Source organism: Micromesistius poutassou (genome assembly GCF_964030765.1).
Source record: "Micromesistius poutassou genome assembly, chromosome: 24".
NCBI lineage: Eukaryota > Metazoa > Chordata > Actinopteri > Gadiformes > Gadidae > Micromesistius > Micromesistius poutassou.
The window spans coordinates 7,876,477-7,897,237 of NC_140294.1; the positions used below are offsets into that span (position 1 = coordinate 7,876,477).

At 45.6% G+C, this 20,761-nt stretch overlaps 1 protein-coding gene across 5 annotated transcripts; it reads right to left on the reverse strand.

The window, feature by feature from the left end:
• Positions 1-322: 322 nt before the first annotated feature.
• LOC311369516 (NLR family CARD domain-containing protein 3-like) lies at positions 323-20,627 on the reverse strand. Of its 5 annotated transcripts, none has more exons than XM_084487722.1 (11): positions 20,282-20,627; positions 14,395-14,491; positions 14,065-14,184; positions 13,331-13,444; positions 12,941-13,057; positions 11,361-11,461; positions 9,024-10,800; positions 7,877-8,050; positions 5,636-5,809; positions 5,413-5,459; positions 323-1,027 (listed from the first exon to the last, which is right to left on the reverse strand). In XM_084487722.1, the coding sequence occupies exons 2-11, from the start codon at positions 14,475-14,477 to the stop codon at positions 471-473; spliced, it is 3,264 nt and encodes a 1,087-aa protein (XP_084343848.1). In that variant the 5' UTR covers positions 14,478-14,491; positions 20,282-20,627; the 3' UTR covers positions 323-470. The 5 variants fall into 5 exon arrangements, with proteins under 5 accessions (XP_084343848.1, XP_084343847.1, XP_084343850.1 ...); XM_084487721.1 differs by lacking the exon at positions 20,282-20,627 and adding an exon at positions 15,418-15,695; XM_084487724.1 differs by lacking the exons at positions 14,065-14,184; positions 20,282-20,627 and adding an exon at positions 15,418-15,695.
• Between the last annotated feature and the right edge of the window lie 134 nt (positions 20,628-20,761).

Sequence of the window (20,761 nt, forward strand, 5' to 3'; positions counted from 1 at the left end):
AGGGGGAGAGGGAGACGGGGGGGAGGGGGAGAGGGAGACGGGGGGGAGGAGGAGGAGAGGGAGACGGGGGGAGGGAGACGGGAGGGAGGGGGAGAGGGAGACGGGGGGGAGGAGGGGGAGAGGGAGACGGGGGGGAGGGAAAGATGCGAGAGAAAGAGAGCGAGACTATAACTGCCCTAGAGACACTGACGCAAAAGCAGTGTGTGTGTGTGTGTGTGTGTGTGTGTGTGTGTGTGTGTGTGTGTGTGTGTGTGTGTGTGTGTGTGCGCGTATGTATGTATGTATGTATGTATGTATGGATGTATGTATGTATGTATGTGTGTGTGTGTGTGTGTGTGTGTGTGTGTGTGTGTGTGTGTGTGTGTGTGTGTGTGTGTGTGTGTGTGTGTGTGTGTGTGTGTGTCCCATGCAGCGTCCCGGCCGGACGGGACGCCGCATGGGACGTAAAGAGAGAGAGAGAGAGAGAGAGACTATAACTTACACAGAGACGCTGAGGCCCCGTCCCCCTCCCAGAACCTAAACCCAGGGAGGAGGTCCTCCTGGGTGAAGGAGGTCCTGAAGGTGTGGATGTGTGTCAGTGTGTCTGAGGACCCTCCTCCACCTGGGGACACTCTGTAGAAGGACAGAGTGCCAGCAGGCCGGTCCAGATACACTCCTACTCTGGTAGAGCCAGCGGGGGGGAGACGTATGTCTGTCCCTCTACCGTTGTACCGGACAGTGTAACCACCATCATAACAATCAAGCCTCCAGGACTCGTTGTTCCCTCCAAGCGAGCTGTCACCACCCCATCCTCTCCTTGTGATTCCTCTGTATGTCACTGCTATACCAACACTTCCTTTCCTCTCTACCTCCCAGTAACAGCGGCCAGTCAGAGCCTCTCTACACAACACCTGGGGCCGGGAGTCAAATCTCTCTGGGTGATCCGGATACGACTGGTCCTCTCTGACCACCGTCACCTTTCTGTTGTCCTCAGACAGAGAGAGTAGTCTGTGGGCTGTGTTTGGGTCCAGTGTGAGTTCACAGGCATCTGACGGAGAACAAGACATGATGAGCTACTGAACCCTTCTGCATCTTCATCATCATCATCATCATCATCACTAGTACTGCTGGAAGCATTGACATCTTAGATATGCTAGGATGCTAAATCCGAGGACGCTCACACACACACACACACACACACACACACACACACACACACACACACACACACACACACACACACACACACACACACACACACACACACACACACACACACACACACACACACACACACACACTTCAGACATCATAACTTGGTCAAAATTCAACCGTTTACCATCACTCAAACTATTAAACAAATCTACACATTTGTATCTTCGATAGTATTTAATCAGAATTTCGATATCATTTATACTTTTTTCAGAATCACAGTTTTAGTTTCACTCCGGATTCGTTCTCAGTTGGTCTCACTCTAGCCGTTTGCCTCAGCTGTTGCTCGTTGAGCAATCAGTGGACATCACAGCACTATGGAGGAGTCTGGTTAAAGTCACGTGGTGGAGGGTAGTGTGGTCTTTGTTAGTCTCTGGCCGTTTCTCAATAGCAAGTACGCAAACTACGGACTCACGGACTTGGAAGTGCGTACTTGGCAAGTCCAGACTTCCAAGTACAGACTTCAGATGACGCGAGTACGCACCTGTGACGTCACCACCTCAGCTCTGTTAACTGCTTTACGGCCTCATGTAGGCATACACTACTGAACAATTTAAACTAATGATATAAAACTAAACCCCAGCCTCTTTCATTTTAAAATAGTATGTCAATATTTTCAATGAATATAAATGAAAAGATATGCTTATCGTGTGTATAAGCTATTCACACAACTTTGTTGTGTGATGTAGGGTACAGATGCGCGTGCCTAACTGGCTATGTAGTTGGAGAGTAGACTATTGATATAATAATAATAACGAATGAGCGAGAAATGACTATTAGAACACACACACACACACACACACACACACACACACACACACACACACACACACACACACACACACACACACACACACAAACAAATTATAATAAACAAAACCCCAGCCTCTTTAATTTTAAAATAGTATGTCAATATTTTGAATGAATAGGCCTACATTTTTGTTATATATGTCAAATGTTCCTATATATAGCCTATTATTATAGCTTACATACTAATATTTAAAAACAAGGGAATGCGAAATGCATCCTGGGATATTTAACGGTCCAAGTCCACACAAGTCACCTCCGATGCGTCCTCGGTGGAACGGCCAGTTTAAGAACGCATGGAGAACACACACGGGTTTTACGACTGTACTTGACTTGATGCGTACTTGGAATAGGAACAGTACTTGGGCTACGACTGATGACGTTTCACGAGAACGCAAAGTACACAAGTACAGACGAGAACGCAAATTGAGAAACGGCCTCTCTCTCTCCCTCATGGACTACAACAATGACTCTCAATCAAGCCACTCCTTCCCATTACAGTTACATCGCCAAACCCCCCCTCTCTGGCCGAGGGGGAGGCGTTGGCGTTCTTCATAAACAATCCCTGTCCATCACTGAACTGAACCTCAACCTCCCATCTATCTCATCCTTTGAACACCTTGCCTTCTCCCTCCCCAACTCTATCACCGCTGTTCTAATCTACCGTCCTCTGCAGCCACACCCATCTTTTCTCTCTGAACTGTCTGAACTCCTCACCATTGCGTCCTCTCTCTCTTCCCGCCTCCTACTTACCGGTGACTTCAACATCCACACGGACAAGCCGACCGCCCCACTGACATCTGACTTCCTCTCCCTTCTCACCTGTTTCCACCTCACCAAACACATTGACTTCCCCACCCATACCAAAGGCCATATCCTCCACATAGTCTGCTCCGCCTCCCTACCCGTATCTAACCCCCATCCTCTCCCCTTCCCACTCTCTGATCATCTCTGCATCCTCTTCTCCGCTCCTCTACCCTCACCCCATAATCCCAAAAAGCTCTCCATTTCCTACCGCAACATCAAATCAGTCAACCCACTCTCACTCTCCCAGCTCATATCCTCTGCCTTCCCCCCTGACTCTGCCCCCTCTTCCCCTGACGACTATGCCATCATGCTCAACTCCATCCTTTCTGACTCCCTTGACTCCCTTTCCCCCTGGAAGACTTCCTCTGTCTCATTCACTAACTCCGCCCCCTGTTACACCCCGGAACTCCGCACCATGAAACAGACTGGCCGCCAACTCGAGCGGTTATACAAGCGAACCCGCCTCACCGTTCACGCCGAAGCCTACAAACATCAAATCTCCTCCTACCGTGACGCTCTCCATGCTGCTAAATCCGCCCACTTCTCCACCCTCATCAACAGCACCAACCGGAACCCCTGCATCCTGTTCTCCACCGTCAACAAACTGCTCCAGCCGCCGGACATTAATCCACCCTCCTCACCTGACCTCTGTAACTCTTTCCTCCTCGCCTTTAACCATAAAATCTCCCAAATCAACAACTCCCTGACTGCCGCTGTTAGTAACTCCTCCACCCCCACCATTCCTATCCCCCCCCCCCTCCCTGACCACCCACCCTTCCCTTCTTTCACTGCCTTCTCCCCTGTTGACTCCTCCCACATTTTGGACATCATCACTGCGTCCAAAACAACCGCCTGCTCTCTCGACGCCCTCCCAACGACTCTAACCAAGGCTTGCCTCCCTGTCCTCACCCCCCACCTCAACACCCTCTTCAATCAGTCCCTATCCCTTGGTCATGTTCCCTCTGTCTACAAACTTGCCTCCATCACCCCCATCCTCAAAAAGCCCACCCTTGATCCAGCCAACCTCTCCAACTACCGCCCCATCTCCAACCTGCCGTTCCTCTCCAAAACTCTGGAACGCATTGTCGCCGCCCAACTCCACACCCACCTCCGGTCAAACAACCTCTATGAACCCCTCCAGTCAAACAACCTCTATGAACCCCTCCAGTCAAACAACCTCTATGAACCCCTCCAGTCAAACAACCTCTATGAACCCCTCCAGTCAAACAACCTCTATGAACCCCTCCAGTCTGGCTCCCGCTTCACAGCACCGAAACTGCCCTTGTCAAAGTAATCAATGATCTCCTCACCTCTGCAGACTGCGGTGCCCTCAACATCCTGCTTTTACTAGACCTCAGCGCAGCCTTTGATACTGTACACCATTCCATCCTCCTCAAAAGGCTGCGCCAACAGGGTGTTGAGGGCTCCGCACTCGACTGGCTCACCTCCTACCTCACCGACAGGCAACAGTTCGTCTCCCTCTCTGGCCACACGTCCACCCTCTCTCCTGTACCGCAGGGGGTCCCTCAGGGCTCAGTCCTCGGCCCCCTTCTTTTCATCTGCTACCTCTTCCCCCTTGGTCACAAAATCCTCAATCTTGACTTCCACTGTTACGCAGATGACACTCAGATGTCATCAGTACCAAAACCACCCAAAACCCTCCCCTCACCCACATCGAAACCTGCATCTCTACAATAAAAACATGGCTGACCCACAACTTTCTACAAAACAGAGCTCCTTCTCATAGGCACCAAATCCACTCTCAATATATACGCCTCGACCATCACTCCCTCCCCCCTGGCAAGCAATCTTGGTGTTATCCTGGACCCCACCCTCTCCTTCGATCCCCATGTCAGATCTGATGACATCTGATGGAGAACAAGACATGATGAGCTACTGAACCCTTCTGCACACATCATCATCATCATCATCATCATCATCATCATCACTAGTACTGTTCTTCCTGTTTCACGTTCATCTTCTCTACAAAAATGAACATAGAAAGACTAAATCATATCAGATGATAGCTACTATAGTGGACTAGTGTGCTATAGCTTTAGAAATAGTAGTGCATATTGTTTATAAGCTGTTTTAAGTTAAACGTAAATGTAAATCCCATGTGTGTGTGAGTGGTTGTCCCAGTCAAAACAATGAAAAATGTATACACTGAATCTACTCCCGCAATATTTACACGACATACACATATTATACATCAAAACGTTCACCACAATGAGCTGATTAATCCTCTGTAATATCTAAGCTATAGTCTACATACTTTTCAAGATATTCGACTTTGAAAGGTTCCAATACACATCCATTGTGATCCACCTGTGTAAACAACAGACTGAACCAGCTGAGCTCACATACAGGCTGGAAACTAACTGTTGGTACCATAGACCTGGTTCATACATACAGTACATAGACATGTACACATACGTACACACACCTACACAAACATACTAGACACACATCAACACAGGCAAACATAGCTAGACATACGGATACACAAGTCCACATGTGAATGAGCGGACGTCACCTCCTGCTGTGTGGATGGACTTTCCATCCCAATAGTGAGTGTGTGTTGTGATGAATCAAACAGACACTTACACTTCTTTAGAGCTGGTTTCAGCCTCCACACTCCACCGTGCTCCACACTGGGGGGGAAACAAAGTGAGAGCAGCATGTTGAAACATTCACCTTCATCATCTGCTGTCTCATCACGTTCTACACAACATGAGTTACAGCTGCCTTTTCAAACCACTTCATCTAGCAGCGGCTTGAATCCCTGTAGGAGACTTTGTCCCCGAGTGGTGAGCTGTCCTCTCCATACCTGAGAGTGTCCAGTCTCCAGCGTGGATCCTCCAGTCCAGCAGAGAGCAGCGCAGCTCCAGAGTCTCCTGGGTGATTGTAGCTCAGGTCCAGCTCTCTCAGATGGGAGGGGTTGGAGCTCAGAGCTGAGGCCAGAGAAGCACAGCCTTCCTGTGTGACCAGGCAGCCAGACAACCTGCACACACACACACACACACACACACACACACACACACACACACACACACACACACACACACACAGTGGAACTGTGTTTTAGTGGAACTTCAACGGGGAATAAAGACTAACTAGACAGAAAACCACACTCAATACACAAACAGTAATTGTTTTTTTTCATTTAGGCGATTCATTTTTCAGTGACCCAGGAGGTGCTGGAACATGTTCCGGCGTGTTCCGGCTCAAATGAAGCACTGCCCCCTATGCATTCAAAACATTAACTTAAACCTTTTTAAAGTGAGTGAATCTGTTCACATGAATGGACACAGATGGATGGTAGGCAGTGGCGGTTCTACATTGAATTACACCCCCTCCGAGCGCCCCCCCCCCCCCTCTCAATTGCAAGAAATTCGAGGTGTGCCTGACTTGAGCCACTCATTCCATTAGAGTGTTGCTCTGTACCGGGCCGTCCATATGGGCAGGAGGGGCGGCGAACTACTTGCAAAAGCATGCTCCCAAAAAGCTAGTTTGTAAATCATTGCTCCAAGTCTATTTTTAATAACGTGATCGTCACATTAACTATCTATAGTCTCTGTAGGCTTTCAGACTATTGTTGGTCTGTTGACATCACGTTTTGGATGATGGTGGACGTGGTGGGCGGCGGTTCTAGCTGAGTTTAACGTCTCATGTTGGGGCAGCTCAGCGACCGCGTTCCTCCGTATGTTGATCACATAACCCTGCAGGCTGCAATAAGGATTTCAATCCGCTAACAGTGGACCCCCGTCCCCCCCTTGTCCGTTATCGAGACCCAGAGGTGAACTGTCCCCCCCCCCCTCCCCTTTCCCCTTCTCACTAGTGGTGGATTTCATGATTCGTTTGAATTAATTAGTTCACGTCGGTCAGTTCGCCAAGAAGAGTCGTTCGTTCGTTCGTTCATTCATTCGCATTTCCGGTAGCGGTGAGTCATGATTCTCAGTCACCGAGTCGGTCAGACTCGGCTCCTCCCTCGTTCTCATTCTCAAACGAATCACGATCGTGCGATGGTGCAAACGGTCATCAATCAACACAACATTAACTACGTTCCTTTTAGCTGAGGAGCGCTTCATGTTCGGAATCGGGATGTTGTTGCCCGGCTGACTCTCGTGACTTCTCAGTCCTCGAGTCTTCACCGCTAAACACAGTCAGTGAACGAACGGCGACTCGCGAGTCAGCGCGACTCAGCGACTAGTGGGTGGAGCTGGGAGTCGAGTCTCGGAGAACGAACGAGACGACCGACGACGAACGAGAGCGGCGAATCAGGTTGGTTTGTTTGTTTTAAAGAGTTGTTCGTTCAAACTGATTAGTTCGTGAACGAGCCACCACTACTTCTCATACAGCTTCTCTGACGGCACCTTCTCAGCGAGCAGGGCGCCTGCAGCCGGAGGGGGTGCCAATATGCCAACTCCCCCCACAGTGATATGAGAGATAATAGAAAACGGGTGGCTTAAATCAAGTGATCTGATTGGTTCCCAACTGTTGTATAATGAGCGTATACACACAGCTATGACGCCCGTTCAGTTTACAGAGTTCAGTATCACTCCGCGCCTAACTTGAACTGTTGTTTATTTATATATAAAAGCAATAGCATAGTTCACTGAAGCCTAAAAATATGTTGATTGCTGGAGAGGGTGGAAATGTTGTAAAGCAATAGGCACACGGTGAGTGAACTCCATAGTAGGCTAAATTGCCGGCGAACCGAGCTACCAAGCTCGCTTTTTCAAAATTGAGGGTGTCTATGACTTTCATTTCGCCATACTTACGTAACCGTTTTATAAAAGCAATAGATCACTTCAGTCAGTGAAATGTTCTCATTATACCATAGTTAAGGGGCGTTGTCCGTCCCGACGTGCAGCGGAGGGACGGACAACGCCCCTTAACTGTGGTATAATGAGAACGTTTCACAGCCTGTCGTGATCTATTGCTTAAATAGAAAACCGCTTCGCGGCACGGATGATTTTTTTTTTCTTGTGTGCTCGTGCACATGTGTCATCCCGCCCTCTGTCCCTCCCCCCCCTCTGTAACTGTTTGACCATTGAGTAAAACTGACCTGAGAGTTTCCAGTGTACAGTGTGGACTCCCCAGTCCAGCAGAGAGCAGCTTCACTCCTGAATCCTGCAGATCATTGGTACTCAGGTCCAGCTCTCTCAGACTAGAGGAGTTGGAGCTGAGAACTGAGGCCAGAGCTTCACAGCATGTCTCTGACAGATGACAGCCATCCAGCCTTCACACACACAATAAACACAACATGTTAGGAACTGGGATTAAAATATTTTACATCTTTTACATAAAAGGACGTGTTGAAAACTTTAATTAGAGATGATTTATTAATTGAAATACATTCAATCCTTAAATGTTAATTTAATTATCTGTGTAACTTTTACTTTTAACATAATTAAGTTATTGTCTTCATCTTTATTAGAAAAGTGTTTTTAGTTTAACTAATGTTTAAAACACTGGATATTTAAATGTAGTATATGCTACACGTGAACCTCCTCAGATGGAGCAATTTGATTGGTTCACTATCTCTGGATATTGGACCATATCCCGAGATTGAGATCTCAAACTCGGGATATTGGGGAGCGCGTAAAGGTCGTCTCGTCACGCTAATAAAAACAAATAAACTGCTCATAAAAACAAATAAATCCCGGCAAAAAGTGTAATCTTGTTTATTTTTGGAGTGTTCACGTGTAGTTTATATAAAACAATGATTCACCTCAGGCTCTGTGAGTAGTGGGGAATAGCCCCCGAGACCTTCGGCGAATAATTGTTAATTATTATCATTTATCTTTTATGATTGTTATGATTGGGGAGTATGTTAAATAAATAAATCGTAACTGCTTTTATATCCTAGTATTAATTATTTTGTGTGTAATATAATACGTTATCACTGAACGTACAGAGATGTTTCCTAAGTTATTATAACTTTTATTATCTAGTTTTATGTATATTATCTTGTGTGTATTGTTATACATGTTATTAGTGAACATACAGATACGATTTGTATTTTATTATACCTTTTATATTCTAGTTTTCTCTATATTATGATAAGTTATACATATTATTAGTGAACTTACAGATGTTTTGTTAGTTATAATAACTTATATATTCTAGCATATATTATTATATATATATTATATTATATTTTATGTATATAGTGTTGTGTGTATTGTAATACATGTTATTAGTGAACTCACAGATATGTTTTGGAGGCTTTGAACACTGGCAGCAGCCTCAGAAAACCCTCCTCTGAAGCAGAGTATTTCTTCAGGTCAAACACGTCCAGCTCCTCTTCTGATGACATTAAGATGAAGACCAGAGCTGACCACTGAGCAGGAGAGAGAGATTCTGTGGAGAGACTTCCTGATGTCAGGGACTGTTGGATCTCCTCCACTAGAGAACGGTCGTTCAGCTCATTCAGACAGTGCAACAGATTGATGCTTCTCTCTGGAGAGAGATCTCCATCTATCTTCTTCTTGATGTAAGTCACTGTTTTCTCATTGATCTTTGAGCCACTTCCTGTCTTTCCCAGCAGACCTCGTAGGAGAATCTGATTGGTCTTCAGAGAGAGGCCCAGGAGGAAGCGGAGGAACAAGTCCAGGTGTCCGTTCTCACTCTGTAAGGCCTTGTCCACAGCACTCTGGTAGAGGACAAGTTCAACTTTCCTGGAGGTTGATTGTTCTTCTGAGAGCAGATTGATCCCAGTGTCTATGAAGTGCTTAAAGACATAAAGGGCAGCCAGAAACTCCTGGAGGCTCAGATGGACAAAGCAGAACACCTTGTCCTGGTACAGCCCACACTCCTCTCTAAAGATCTGGGTGAACACTCCTGAGTACACTGAGGCTGCTCTGATATCGATGCCACATGCTGCCAGGTCTGACTCGTAGAAGATCAGGTTGCCATTCTCCAGCTGTTTAAAAGCCAGTTTTCCCAAAGAAACAATGATCTTCTTGCTATCTGAACTCCAGTGTGGATCTTTTTCAGATCTCCCACGGTACTTCCTGTCCCCCTGTATGGACTGAACCTTCAGGAAGTGGCTGTACATCTGAGTCACGGTCTTGGGCATCTCTTCTTCTCTCTGGGATGTTTTGAAGCAGTCCTCCAGAACTGTAGCAGTGATCCAACAGAAGACTGGGATGTGACACATGATCTGGAGGCTTCGTGATTTCTTGATGTGGGAGATGATTGTGCTGGCCAGCGTCTCCTCTGTGAATCTCTTCTTGAAGTACTCCTCCTTCTGTGGGTCGGTGAACCCTCTCACCTCTGTCACCATATCAACACACTCAGCAGGGATCTGATTGGCTGCCGCAGGGCGTGTGGTTATCCAGATGCGAGCGGAGGGAAGCAGGTCGCCCCTGATGAGGTTTGTCAGCAGCACGTCCACCGAGGTGGACTTTGTGACATCAGTCCAGATCGGGTTTCTCTGGAAGTTCAGAGGAAGTCGACACTCATCCAGTCCATCCAAGATGAAGACAACTTGGAACCGGTGGAATCTGCAGATTCCTGCTTCTTTGGTCTCAATAAAGAAGTGATGAAGAAGTTCCACCAAGCTAAACTCTTTCCCTTTCAGTAAATTCAGCTCTCTGAAAGTGAGGAGAAATGTGAAGTCTATGTTGTGGTTAGTTTTGCCTTCAGCCCAGTCCAGAGTGAACTTGTGTGTTAAGACGGTTTTACCAATGCCGGCCACTCCAGTTGTCATTATTGTCCTGATTGGTTGATCTTTTCCAGGTAAGGGTTTAAAGATGTCCTCACATCTGATTGGTGTTTCCTCTAAGGCTGGTTTCCTGGAAGCTGTTTCAATCAGTCTGACCTCATGTTCCTGGTTGACCTCTCCACTGCCTCTCTCTGTGATGAAGATCTCTGTGTAGAAGTCCTTCAGAGGTGTTGAATGTCCTGCTTTAGCGATTCCCTCAAACACACGCCTGTACTTAATATTCAAATGAGACTTGATTCTATGTTGGCACTCGTCAGATCCTAAAAGACAAGACAACAGAAGACATTATTTAGTGGAAACAGGTCGATATTTCCTGTTAAATTATCAACTTTATGATATTTAGTGGCTTCATAACTTGTGGTCAGAGAAGCTGGTCGTGACAAGGACTGCACGTTACAGATTCAAAATGTTCGGGACTATTATTTTCACAGCAGTATGATTGGTCTGATGATAGTAATAATCATAGTGAATCAGTCTAAAGTGACTTGCTATGCTGATATAATAAGATAGTGTTGCATCTCTTCCACTGAGTTATTCTGCTGTTGGTCTTCTACAGTTTATTGTTTTGTGTTATTTAACCTGATACCACCATATTAACCCTACATCTCTGGATCAAACCATTTAACCCCCAAGAGGAAAGTTATCCCCACATTGAAGTTAGAAATGTATAAGTCGGACATTATGTCATTTAGTCTGAACAGAACAAATAGGAATCTCAAACTGAGTTCTTTTTGTACATTTTCTCTATTTTCAAGACAAGAGTCTCTTCTACCCTTCAAAAAAAATAGTCTCCTCTGTGTTCAAAGTAAGAGTCTCTTACCGCCCCCCAGTGTGTGGGCCACTTCCTCCTGGTTCATCTCCTTCTCTGTTTGATGCTGCTGTACAGACTGAGCACTGGTAACCTTTGACCTCTCCTGGTGTCTGTGGAGAACACACACACACACACACACACACACACACACACACACACACACAGGATCTATTGTATTTTTCCTGACTTGTAAACATCGGTATCAGTAGAGTCTGATAACAACTAACTGGTCTGTTTTATCGTCTGAAACTCCGACCTCTCCTCTCTGGAGGGGCGTCCATCTTTAAGTCCAGGAGGATGACTCATAGAGCGGTCACTCTTCAAGGAGACACAGCTGGGTCCAGGGGAGTCTGCTCTCTGCTGCCTCCTTCTGAAAAACAAGAACCATCTGGAAGTTAGGATTTGTGGAAGTTGTTTTATTTGAGCATTTCACTTGTTTCCAGCTTTTAAGTCCGTAATTATCTATCTATATATTATAACTTGTTACTGAGATGTTATTACTGGCCCTGAGTAAACTAATGCTCTGAACTAGAATCACAGAATTATAAATCTGTTTGATCAACACTGACACACCAAACTGCTTTGTCAAAGTCTTATTTAGAAAACTCGAAGGCAAAGGCATTCAAAGGCAAACCCATGTGTCTAGTTTGCTTAGAAACAATATCAGTCATGAACGATTTCAACTTAAGTCTCCACTACTACAACTGCACTGACTATGATGCTAGTTGTTCACTTAATGTTGGCCCACTGTTTCAGTTTTGTGCCATCATTGAATGATGATGTATGTGAGCCCTTTGCACTGAGAAAAATAAGAATCACTCATGTGGCTTTTAAAGCATCACTTGTTGTGTTTGTCGTTTAACAAGAGTATAGACATGTTAAAAATGACATGTGAGCATGGAAAATATGAAATGAATGTATGTTGGTTGAATTAACATACATAGGCTATGAATCAGAATGATTTTTTAGGTAGTGGCCATCCCCAGAATGCACCAGAATACAGGAAATCACATCTACCAAATTCAACATCTTCTGGGGGAGGACCCCCAGACCCCCGCCCACGACTACGCCCCATCAACAACTTTCATCACCAGCCACCACTGATACAGACACATATCTACACATCATTTGTTCTTCTTTTTTATTCTTTTGTATCTTCTCTCATATCCGATTAGGTGAAGAGCGCGGTCATGTGCCCTCTGATGGTGATGATGAAAATTGTGGCCCTCTTAATCATGAAAGTTGTCCATCCCTGAGTGACGTCAAAGTCACGTTACGATACGACTGTTCAACATGAGGTCGCAGTGAGAGAAATCCCTCCTGTATCTGATTCAGGACCGCGTATGGAAGTGGCCCAAACCACAATTGAACAGACCTGATTCCGTGTGATTTGTGCTGTTCACACTGTTCTGAATGAAATCGGATCGGAGTCACCTTTGAGCAAAACAATCTGGCAACTCTTGCTTGCAGAGTGACGAGGCCAATCACAGCCTTTCACCACCATAACATGTCCCGCCTCCGCCCCCCCGACCCTCCAGCGCTGAAGAAGCCCCCCTCCATGTCTGACCGCTCACTCTCTAAGTCCTCACCTCTTCTCAATAGACGGATTTCCATCTTTAAAGTAATAAGGTAGATCCATAGAGCGGTCACTCTTCATGGAGACACAGCTGGGTCCAGGGGAGTCTGCTCTCTGCTGCTGGACTCTTCTGGAAAAACAAGAACCAGGATCTATGGACGTTTGATAGAAGCTGTACCTTTATTGTTCTATGCAATGGATAGTTGCATTGTTATTCCCATGCCTTAGGGGGCGCTCTAACACACATGTTTAGTGCTACTTGTAACGTTGTTCTGGTGCGAGTGAATCAGAGTTAGAACGGATATCAACGTCTCCACCTGCGTTCTCTGTCACTCGGTTACTAACAAGTTATCCTTATATCATATAATGAACATAATATTTATGATCTCTGATGAATCCTCACCTCTTCTCAATAGACTGATTTCCATCTTTAAAGCTAAGAGGATGACTCATAGAGCGGTCACTCTTCATGGAGACACAGCTGGGTCCAGGGGAGTCTGCTCTCTGCTGCCTCCTTCTGAAAAACAAGAACCATCTGGAAGTTAGGATTTGTGGATATTGTTTCATTTGATCATTTATTGCAGTGCTACTCAACTACTTTCTCATGACTTTTCATTTCAATAATCTTTCTCAGATTATTGAAATGGAAATATAAGGACAGGCTGAAAATGTTAAGTTATTATGTAATTTAAGCACTAGCATGTTAACAAGTTAACATAAAAACACACTAGTATCCTTCATACTGTGCATAGAGTGTTGATTCACAATGCGTTTAGCTAACATAGAAATAGAGCAGTCAGTTTCTACATTTCTACACAGACCTGTGTTATTCTTCATGGATTATTGGTTTCAATAAATCTCTTCACCTCAAAAGATCAAACTGATTCAATAAAAGCTGTTTGAAAGACGTTGAACCTTCTAACATTAAACCTGTAAAGTCTGCTACAAGTCGTCTTAATATTCATTTCATTCACACGATTCAAACAGCAGAATAAACGGCCTCAGCCATGAACCAATCCATCTCCAAGTGGTCCTGTGATTGGACGTTGGTATGTTCTGATTAACGATGGGCGGGCAGATCAAGATGATCCGCGGGCCGCCAGTTGAACAGCCCTGATGTATCGGCTGAATCCTCACCTTGTCTTAGAAGGTTGGTGATTTCCATCTTTAAACCGGTCAGGTAGATTCATAGAGCGGTCACTCTTCATGGAGACACTGCTGGGTCCAGGGGAGTCTGCTCTCTGCTGCTGCGCTGGGCTTCAACACAACACACACACACACACACACACACACACACACACACACACACACACACACACACACACACACACACACACACACACACACACACACACACACACACACACACACACACAGCTGTTACTCAGACTAATGATGGAGTCATGATGTATCACTGCTGAGCTCTGAGATGGACAACAGTCACAGACAGAGAGATCCTCTTCTTACCTCTTAGCTTTGCTCCGGCGGCCATGTTCCCCAGACAGAGTGGTCTTAGAGGTAGGACCCCCCTCCTCTCTCTCCTCATCCATAGTCGACTGGAGACCTGGACACAAACACAACTACACATTGTTTCTGTGGACTCTGTTTGAGTACCAAATGAATGAACTGACTGCATGACTAGATCTACACACTCTATCACTATCTATGTCTAGATCTACACACTCTATCACTATCTATGTCTAGATCTACACACTCTATCGCTATATGTCTAGATCTCATACATGTCATTATTAGGATTATTCCTTACTTCTGAACACTGACCTCTCTTCCAGTAGATCACAGTCACTAGAGCATCAAGAGTCTACAGATCAGTGTGCTATACCTTTATAGACGGCCATCAAACCACCAATAGGTAACTAATGTTACCAATAAAACCCAACAATAAAAGTCCACAACATGAACCAAACGGACCTCACTACAGCACAGACTGAACCTCCACAATAAAAGTCCACAACACAACCAAACGGACCTCTCTACAGCACAGACTGAACCTCCACAATAAAAGTCCACAACACAACCAAACGGACCTCACTACAGCACAGACTGAACCTCCACAATAAAAGTCCACAACACAACCAAACGGACCTCACTACAGCACAGACTGAACCTCCACAATAAAAGTCCACAACACAACCAAACGGACCTCACTACAGCACAGACTGAACCTCCACAATAAAAGTCCACAACACAACCAAACGGACCTCACTCCAGCACAGACTGAACCTCCACAATAAAGGTTCCTGGACCAGAGGTTCAATATGAAACGCCCTCAACACGGTGGAACTAGTGATTGATGTTCTGACCCATATTCCTTTATTCAGGTTCTCTCTCTGAGATCAACGTCTCTTTTACAGAAGGAACCTGTAAACACTGAACTGGGACTGGAAATAGATTCATCTAGAACATATCAATACAGTGAGAATATACAACCAATAATCTAAAGAAAACATGACATTTAGCGAGCTGTACCGTAGCTTCTCCGTGATGAAAACGTGTCCTGCCCCTTGTCGTGTGAAAATATTACAGCACAGAAGGAAATGAAGATCAGTCGAAGGAAGAGATTCAGGTGTTCACCAAAACACAAAGTAAGAGTTGAGAACCGAGACGAACGCTAACACAGTTCTAAAGAAGACAGTGAAGACAGATCGAATGAGGAAGGAGACTTTGAACACCAGCCACCAGTAAAACCATCAATCATTAACTAACTAAAGAGGATTACATGGTTTACCTGTATCACACACACACACACACACACACACACACACACACACACACACACACACACACACACACACACACACACACACACGCACGCATTCCAGCAGCTTAAGAGTCAAAAGTAGAGCAAAAGAGAGATATAAGAGATAAATACAAAATAAAATAAAAATAATAAAATAAAGATAAAAACGATGTACACTATCTACACCTTTCACAGGTGTATATCATAAGTATAGTTACACAGGATACTGGCTCAGTATGAGTATAAGTACACAGGATACTAGCTCAGTATGAGTATAAGTACACAGGATACTGGCTCAGTATGAGTATAAGTACACAGGATACTGGCTCAGTATAAGTACACAGGATACTAGCTCAGTATGAGTATAAGTACACAGGATACTGGCTCAGTATGAGTACACAGGATACTGGCTCAGTATGAGTATAAGTACACAGGATACTGGCTGAGTATGAGTATAAGTACACAGGATACTGGCTCAGTATGAGTATAAGTACACAGGATACTGGCTCAGTATGAGTATAAGTACACAGGATACTGGCTCAGTATGAGTATAAGTACACAGGATACTGGCTCAGTATGAGTATAAGTACACAGGATACTGGCTCAGTATGAGTATAAGTACACAGGATACTGGCTCAGTATGAGTACACAGGATACTGGCTCAGTATGAGTATAAGTACACAGGATACTGGCTCAGTATGAGTATAAGTACACAGGATACTGGCTCAGTATGAGTATAAGTACACACGATACTGGCTCAGTATGAGTATAAGTACACAGGATACTGGCTGAGTATGAGTATAAGTACACAGGATACTAGCTCAGTATGAGTATAAGTACACAGGATACTGGCTGAGTATGAGTATAAGTACACAGGATACTGGCTCAGTATGAGTATAAGTACACAGGATACTGGCTCAGTATGAGTATAAGTACACAGGATACTGGCTCAGTATGAGTATAAGTACACAGGATACTAGCTCAGTATGAGTATAAGTACACAGGATACTGGCTCAGTATGAGTATAAGTACACAGGATACTGGCTCAGTATGATTATAAGTACACAGGATACTGGCTCAGTATGAGTATGAGTACACAGGATACTGGCTCAGTATGAGTATAAGTACACAGGATACTGGCTCAGTATGAGTATAAGTACACAGGATACTGGCTCAGTATGAGTATAAGCGTGGCATTGGACAGGCTATGACTAGGGTTGCCAACCGTCCCGTAAAATACGGGATCGTCCCGTATTTGGCAACTAAAAGACCTGTCCCGTAATGAACTGATACGGGACGCACTTTGTCCCGTATTTTGGGGTCGTGTTGTACCTTTATGTAATGCCGGTTATCGTTGCATTAATAAAACCCGTGGGTTGCTTAAGCGTATAAACACACGGAGGCAAGGATGCAGTACGAGCCAGTTACTTTATTGGCGCACTATAAACACACTGAATAGCCAGACCCACGCAGCCAACCACCGAACCCCCAAGTAATGACCGTCTAACACAGTTGAGCACCGAGTGCTCAATCCAATACTCCACAGGTCGTAATCGCGTGAACGCGTCTGCCCGCGATCGCGCATAACTCTCTCCCCCCCCCCCCAACAATCTCGATCAAGAGGTGTCCCGTATTTGAAAGTCTGGGAGTTGGCAACCCTAGCTATGACCCACTATGTTGTGCTCCATGTACCCACTGTTGACAACGTGACGTGACTAAGCTACCAACACAAACAAAGAGGAGCTGGGAAAGCAAATGAACTAACTACGTGTTTAAGTTGTGAAGGGCAAACGTGTGGCGACACACAGCACTACACAACACAACAACTTGACTTTTAGTACACACCACAATAATCTCACCTTTAGTACACAATAAAACACGATCTGACTTTGATGACAAACCAAATTTAAAGTTAGAGCCAGGGTCAAAGGCTTGTTGTTAACATTTACAGTACACTTCATTATCGCAACGCAACATTGTAAAATAATGTTGATAAACTATGATACAAACGAAAATGAGATAAACCTCACCTTAGTGCCTATAATAAAAGCAGTTATGGTCTGTCCATCATATCACAAAGGTTAAATTAAATGGCATGAAGTACAAATATGGCACAAAGGAGGTTGAGAGTAAAAATTAAAAAAAAACAGGGGTGCCGTGGATGGAGAGAAATATGTTTAGGGCCGTGAGCCAGAAGAGTTTGGGAACCGCTGCTCTAGACACATGACATTTACACATTTTAATTGTAAGACCTCCTCTCAGGGGGCCTACGAGACCTCAGCCCCAGGGCCTACTGGCAGGTAAAGGCAGGCCTGTGTGTGTGTGTGTGTGTGTGTGTGTGTGTGTGTGTGTGTGTGTGTGTGTGTGTGTGTGTGTGTGTGTGTGTGTGTGTGTGTGTGTGTGCGAGACGCTTTTATCCAGAGCCACTTACAATCAGTCCATTGGTCATAAGAAGTGAAACAATCTATCGCCGTCGGTGCAGTGAAGACGTCCATAGAACCGAGTGCACTGACAACCGCCAGGCCGACCCCACTCCCCGTGTACGGAGATGAGACAGCCTTCTTAAAGACAAGTATAAAAGGAACTGGAAACAACACAACGTACCGTCTGGGTTATCTAGAACTCCTCACGTATGTCAACGACGGCTGGTGTAACCCAGGACACATCTCCGTAGAGACTGCTAGCTGTCAGCCTGCGGCCACACTAGCTGCCGAGGGAGGTTAGTCACGTGATCACCGTGTCCACGTCCTCCTCAGCGGACCGCCGCCTGTGAGAAGATCCACTCTGTCACGGCGGGGCTGCAGACTGAGCCCTGAGGCCGGATGGTCACCTCTGGGGACTTCAGTCATGTGACTTTGGACTCTACTCCGGCTGGTTTCCACCAGGTTGTAGACTGTCCTAGGAGAAACAACGGGACAATTGACCGCCTGTATGCTAATGTGAGGGACGCCTACAGAGCCACTCCCCCCCCCCCCCACCTGGGGAGTCTGATCACAACCTGGTCCATCTACAGCCACTGTCCACCCCCCCGGTCCAACAACAGCCGGTGACACCCCGCACCATCAGAAGGTGGTCAGATGGAGAGAGCCCCGAGAGGCTGGATGGGCTGACCAACCCGCATGGTGAGGACGTAGAGGCCTCCCCTGTCAAGACTGTCCTGTTACCCTAACAACAAGCCCTGGGTAACGCAGGAAGTCACTGCTGCCCTCAACAGGAAGAAGGCTGCCTTCAGAAGCAGGGAGGCCATGAAGGCAGCACAGCAGGAGGTGACACGCCGTGTGAGGGAGGCTGAGGACAGCCACAGGAGAAAGGTGGAGGTCTGGGAAGGTGTGAGGAGCATCACAGGTCAGACCAGAGCCACAGGGGGGACAACGGAGAGGGCCAACCAGCTGAATGACTTTGTCAACAGGTTGAACCAGCCCTTGTCCCCCCCACCCCCGCCCTCACTGCAGCCATCTCTCCTCCTTCCCACCTCCCCCCTGACCCCACAACACCCCCCATCTCCTCCCCCCCTCCCCCTCCTCCTCCTCCTCCTCCTCCTCCACCTCAACACAATCCCTGCCTCTTCAGAAAGGAGGCACATAAAAATACGTTGCTACATGCTAAAAGTTTCCATCCACCTTCACTAACTAAGAACATCCCATTCGGACAATTCCAGAGGTTACGTAGGATCTGCCACAACGATCAAGAGTTTGACACTAAAAGTAAAGAGATGTAGAATCGTTTCAGAGAACGAGATTACTCCTCCAAAGTTCTGGACACAGCTCTGGTGAGGGCCAGCTGTGTTGAACGTGATTCTCTGCTCCATACAAAGACATTAACTGCTACAAAGGACAGGGTTTCTTCTTTATCAAATGCGGTCAAAATGTGTGAAATAGTAGTGAAGGCAAAAGGGTTTAGTCAAGTCACACAACACACAGTCACTACTAACCATTTCATCAATGGTAAGACTACATATGTCACACACACACACACACACACACACACACACACACACACACACACACACAGTCACTACTAAACATTTCATCAATGGTAAGACTACATATGTTATACACACACACACACACACACACACACACACACACACACACACACACACACACACACACACACACACACACACACACACACACACACACACGGGGAGGAGGTACGGGGAGGAGGTAAATCTAAGGTAGGTAGACCTAAATCTAAATCCTATATCTAAATCTACATCCTAAATATAAATCTACATTTTATATCTAAATATAAATCTTATATGTAAATCTAAATCTAACCCTAAATCTAAATTGAAATCCTGAATCTAATCCTAAATCCATACAACAGATGTACTAATTCTCCTCCATATCTGTCTGTCTGTCTGTCTGTCTGTAGGTCAGACCTGCAGAGCCGCTGTTAACCAAGCTGCTTGCATAGGCTAATATAATATATGTATGTATATTGAATTTAGAATTTCTAGTCATTGTCAATTAAGTCTATTTTAATGCAACCCATTCTGACTTAACTCCAAACCTAATAAAAATAAATTGAACTATAAGTTGTACTATATATTAGTGTAACTTATACGCGGTATTACAAAGTGGATTTTACCGCTACGAGGAAAGCCAGTCGACCAGACGTCCCACAGCCGCTCAGTACAACAAGGCTGTCTGGCGCTCCCTGGTGGCGGAATCACAATGACACAGCTCTACCGTTTATTCTCCAACAGAGACGGACGGACGGACAGGCGGTCGGACAGAGGGAGACATTTGTCAGGCCTCAACAGACCTTGAGGATGTCTGCCGCCTTCACTGCGACCGCCAGCAAGGTTTTCATCACACTGTCGCTGAGAAGTTTCTGTTTTGAAGGAATACAAAATAAACAATTATGAGCAGTAAAGTCACCATTGTGAAGTCCGCTGGTTTCTCAGCAGGTCTGGGGTTGACATTTAACACATTCTTTAGTGTGAGATGAGACGTATGTTTGCTTTGAGGAGAAAAACTAATCAAATAAAACATTCAGGGCGTCTACGATAGATAATGTGGTACAACATGTTGTGTTCTTGTAACCACAGACGTACCAGCTTGTATT

Coding starts and splice junctions, on each gene's coding strand:
- LOC311369516 (XM_084487722.1), bottom strand. CDS start 14,477: ATGGATGAGGAGAGAGAGGAGGGGGGTCCTACCTCTAAGACCACTCTG. Junction 13,445..14,064: donor CACCAACCTTCTAAGACAAG/GTGAGGATTCAG, acceptor CTTGTTTTTCAG/AAGGAGGCAGCAGAGAGCAG. Junction 8,051..9,023: donor AAAGCCTCCAAAACATATCT/GTGAGTTCACTA, acceptor GTGTGTGTGAAG/GCTGGATGGCTGTCATCTGT.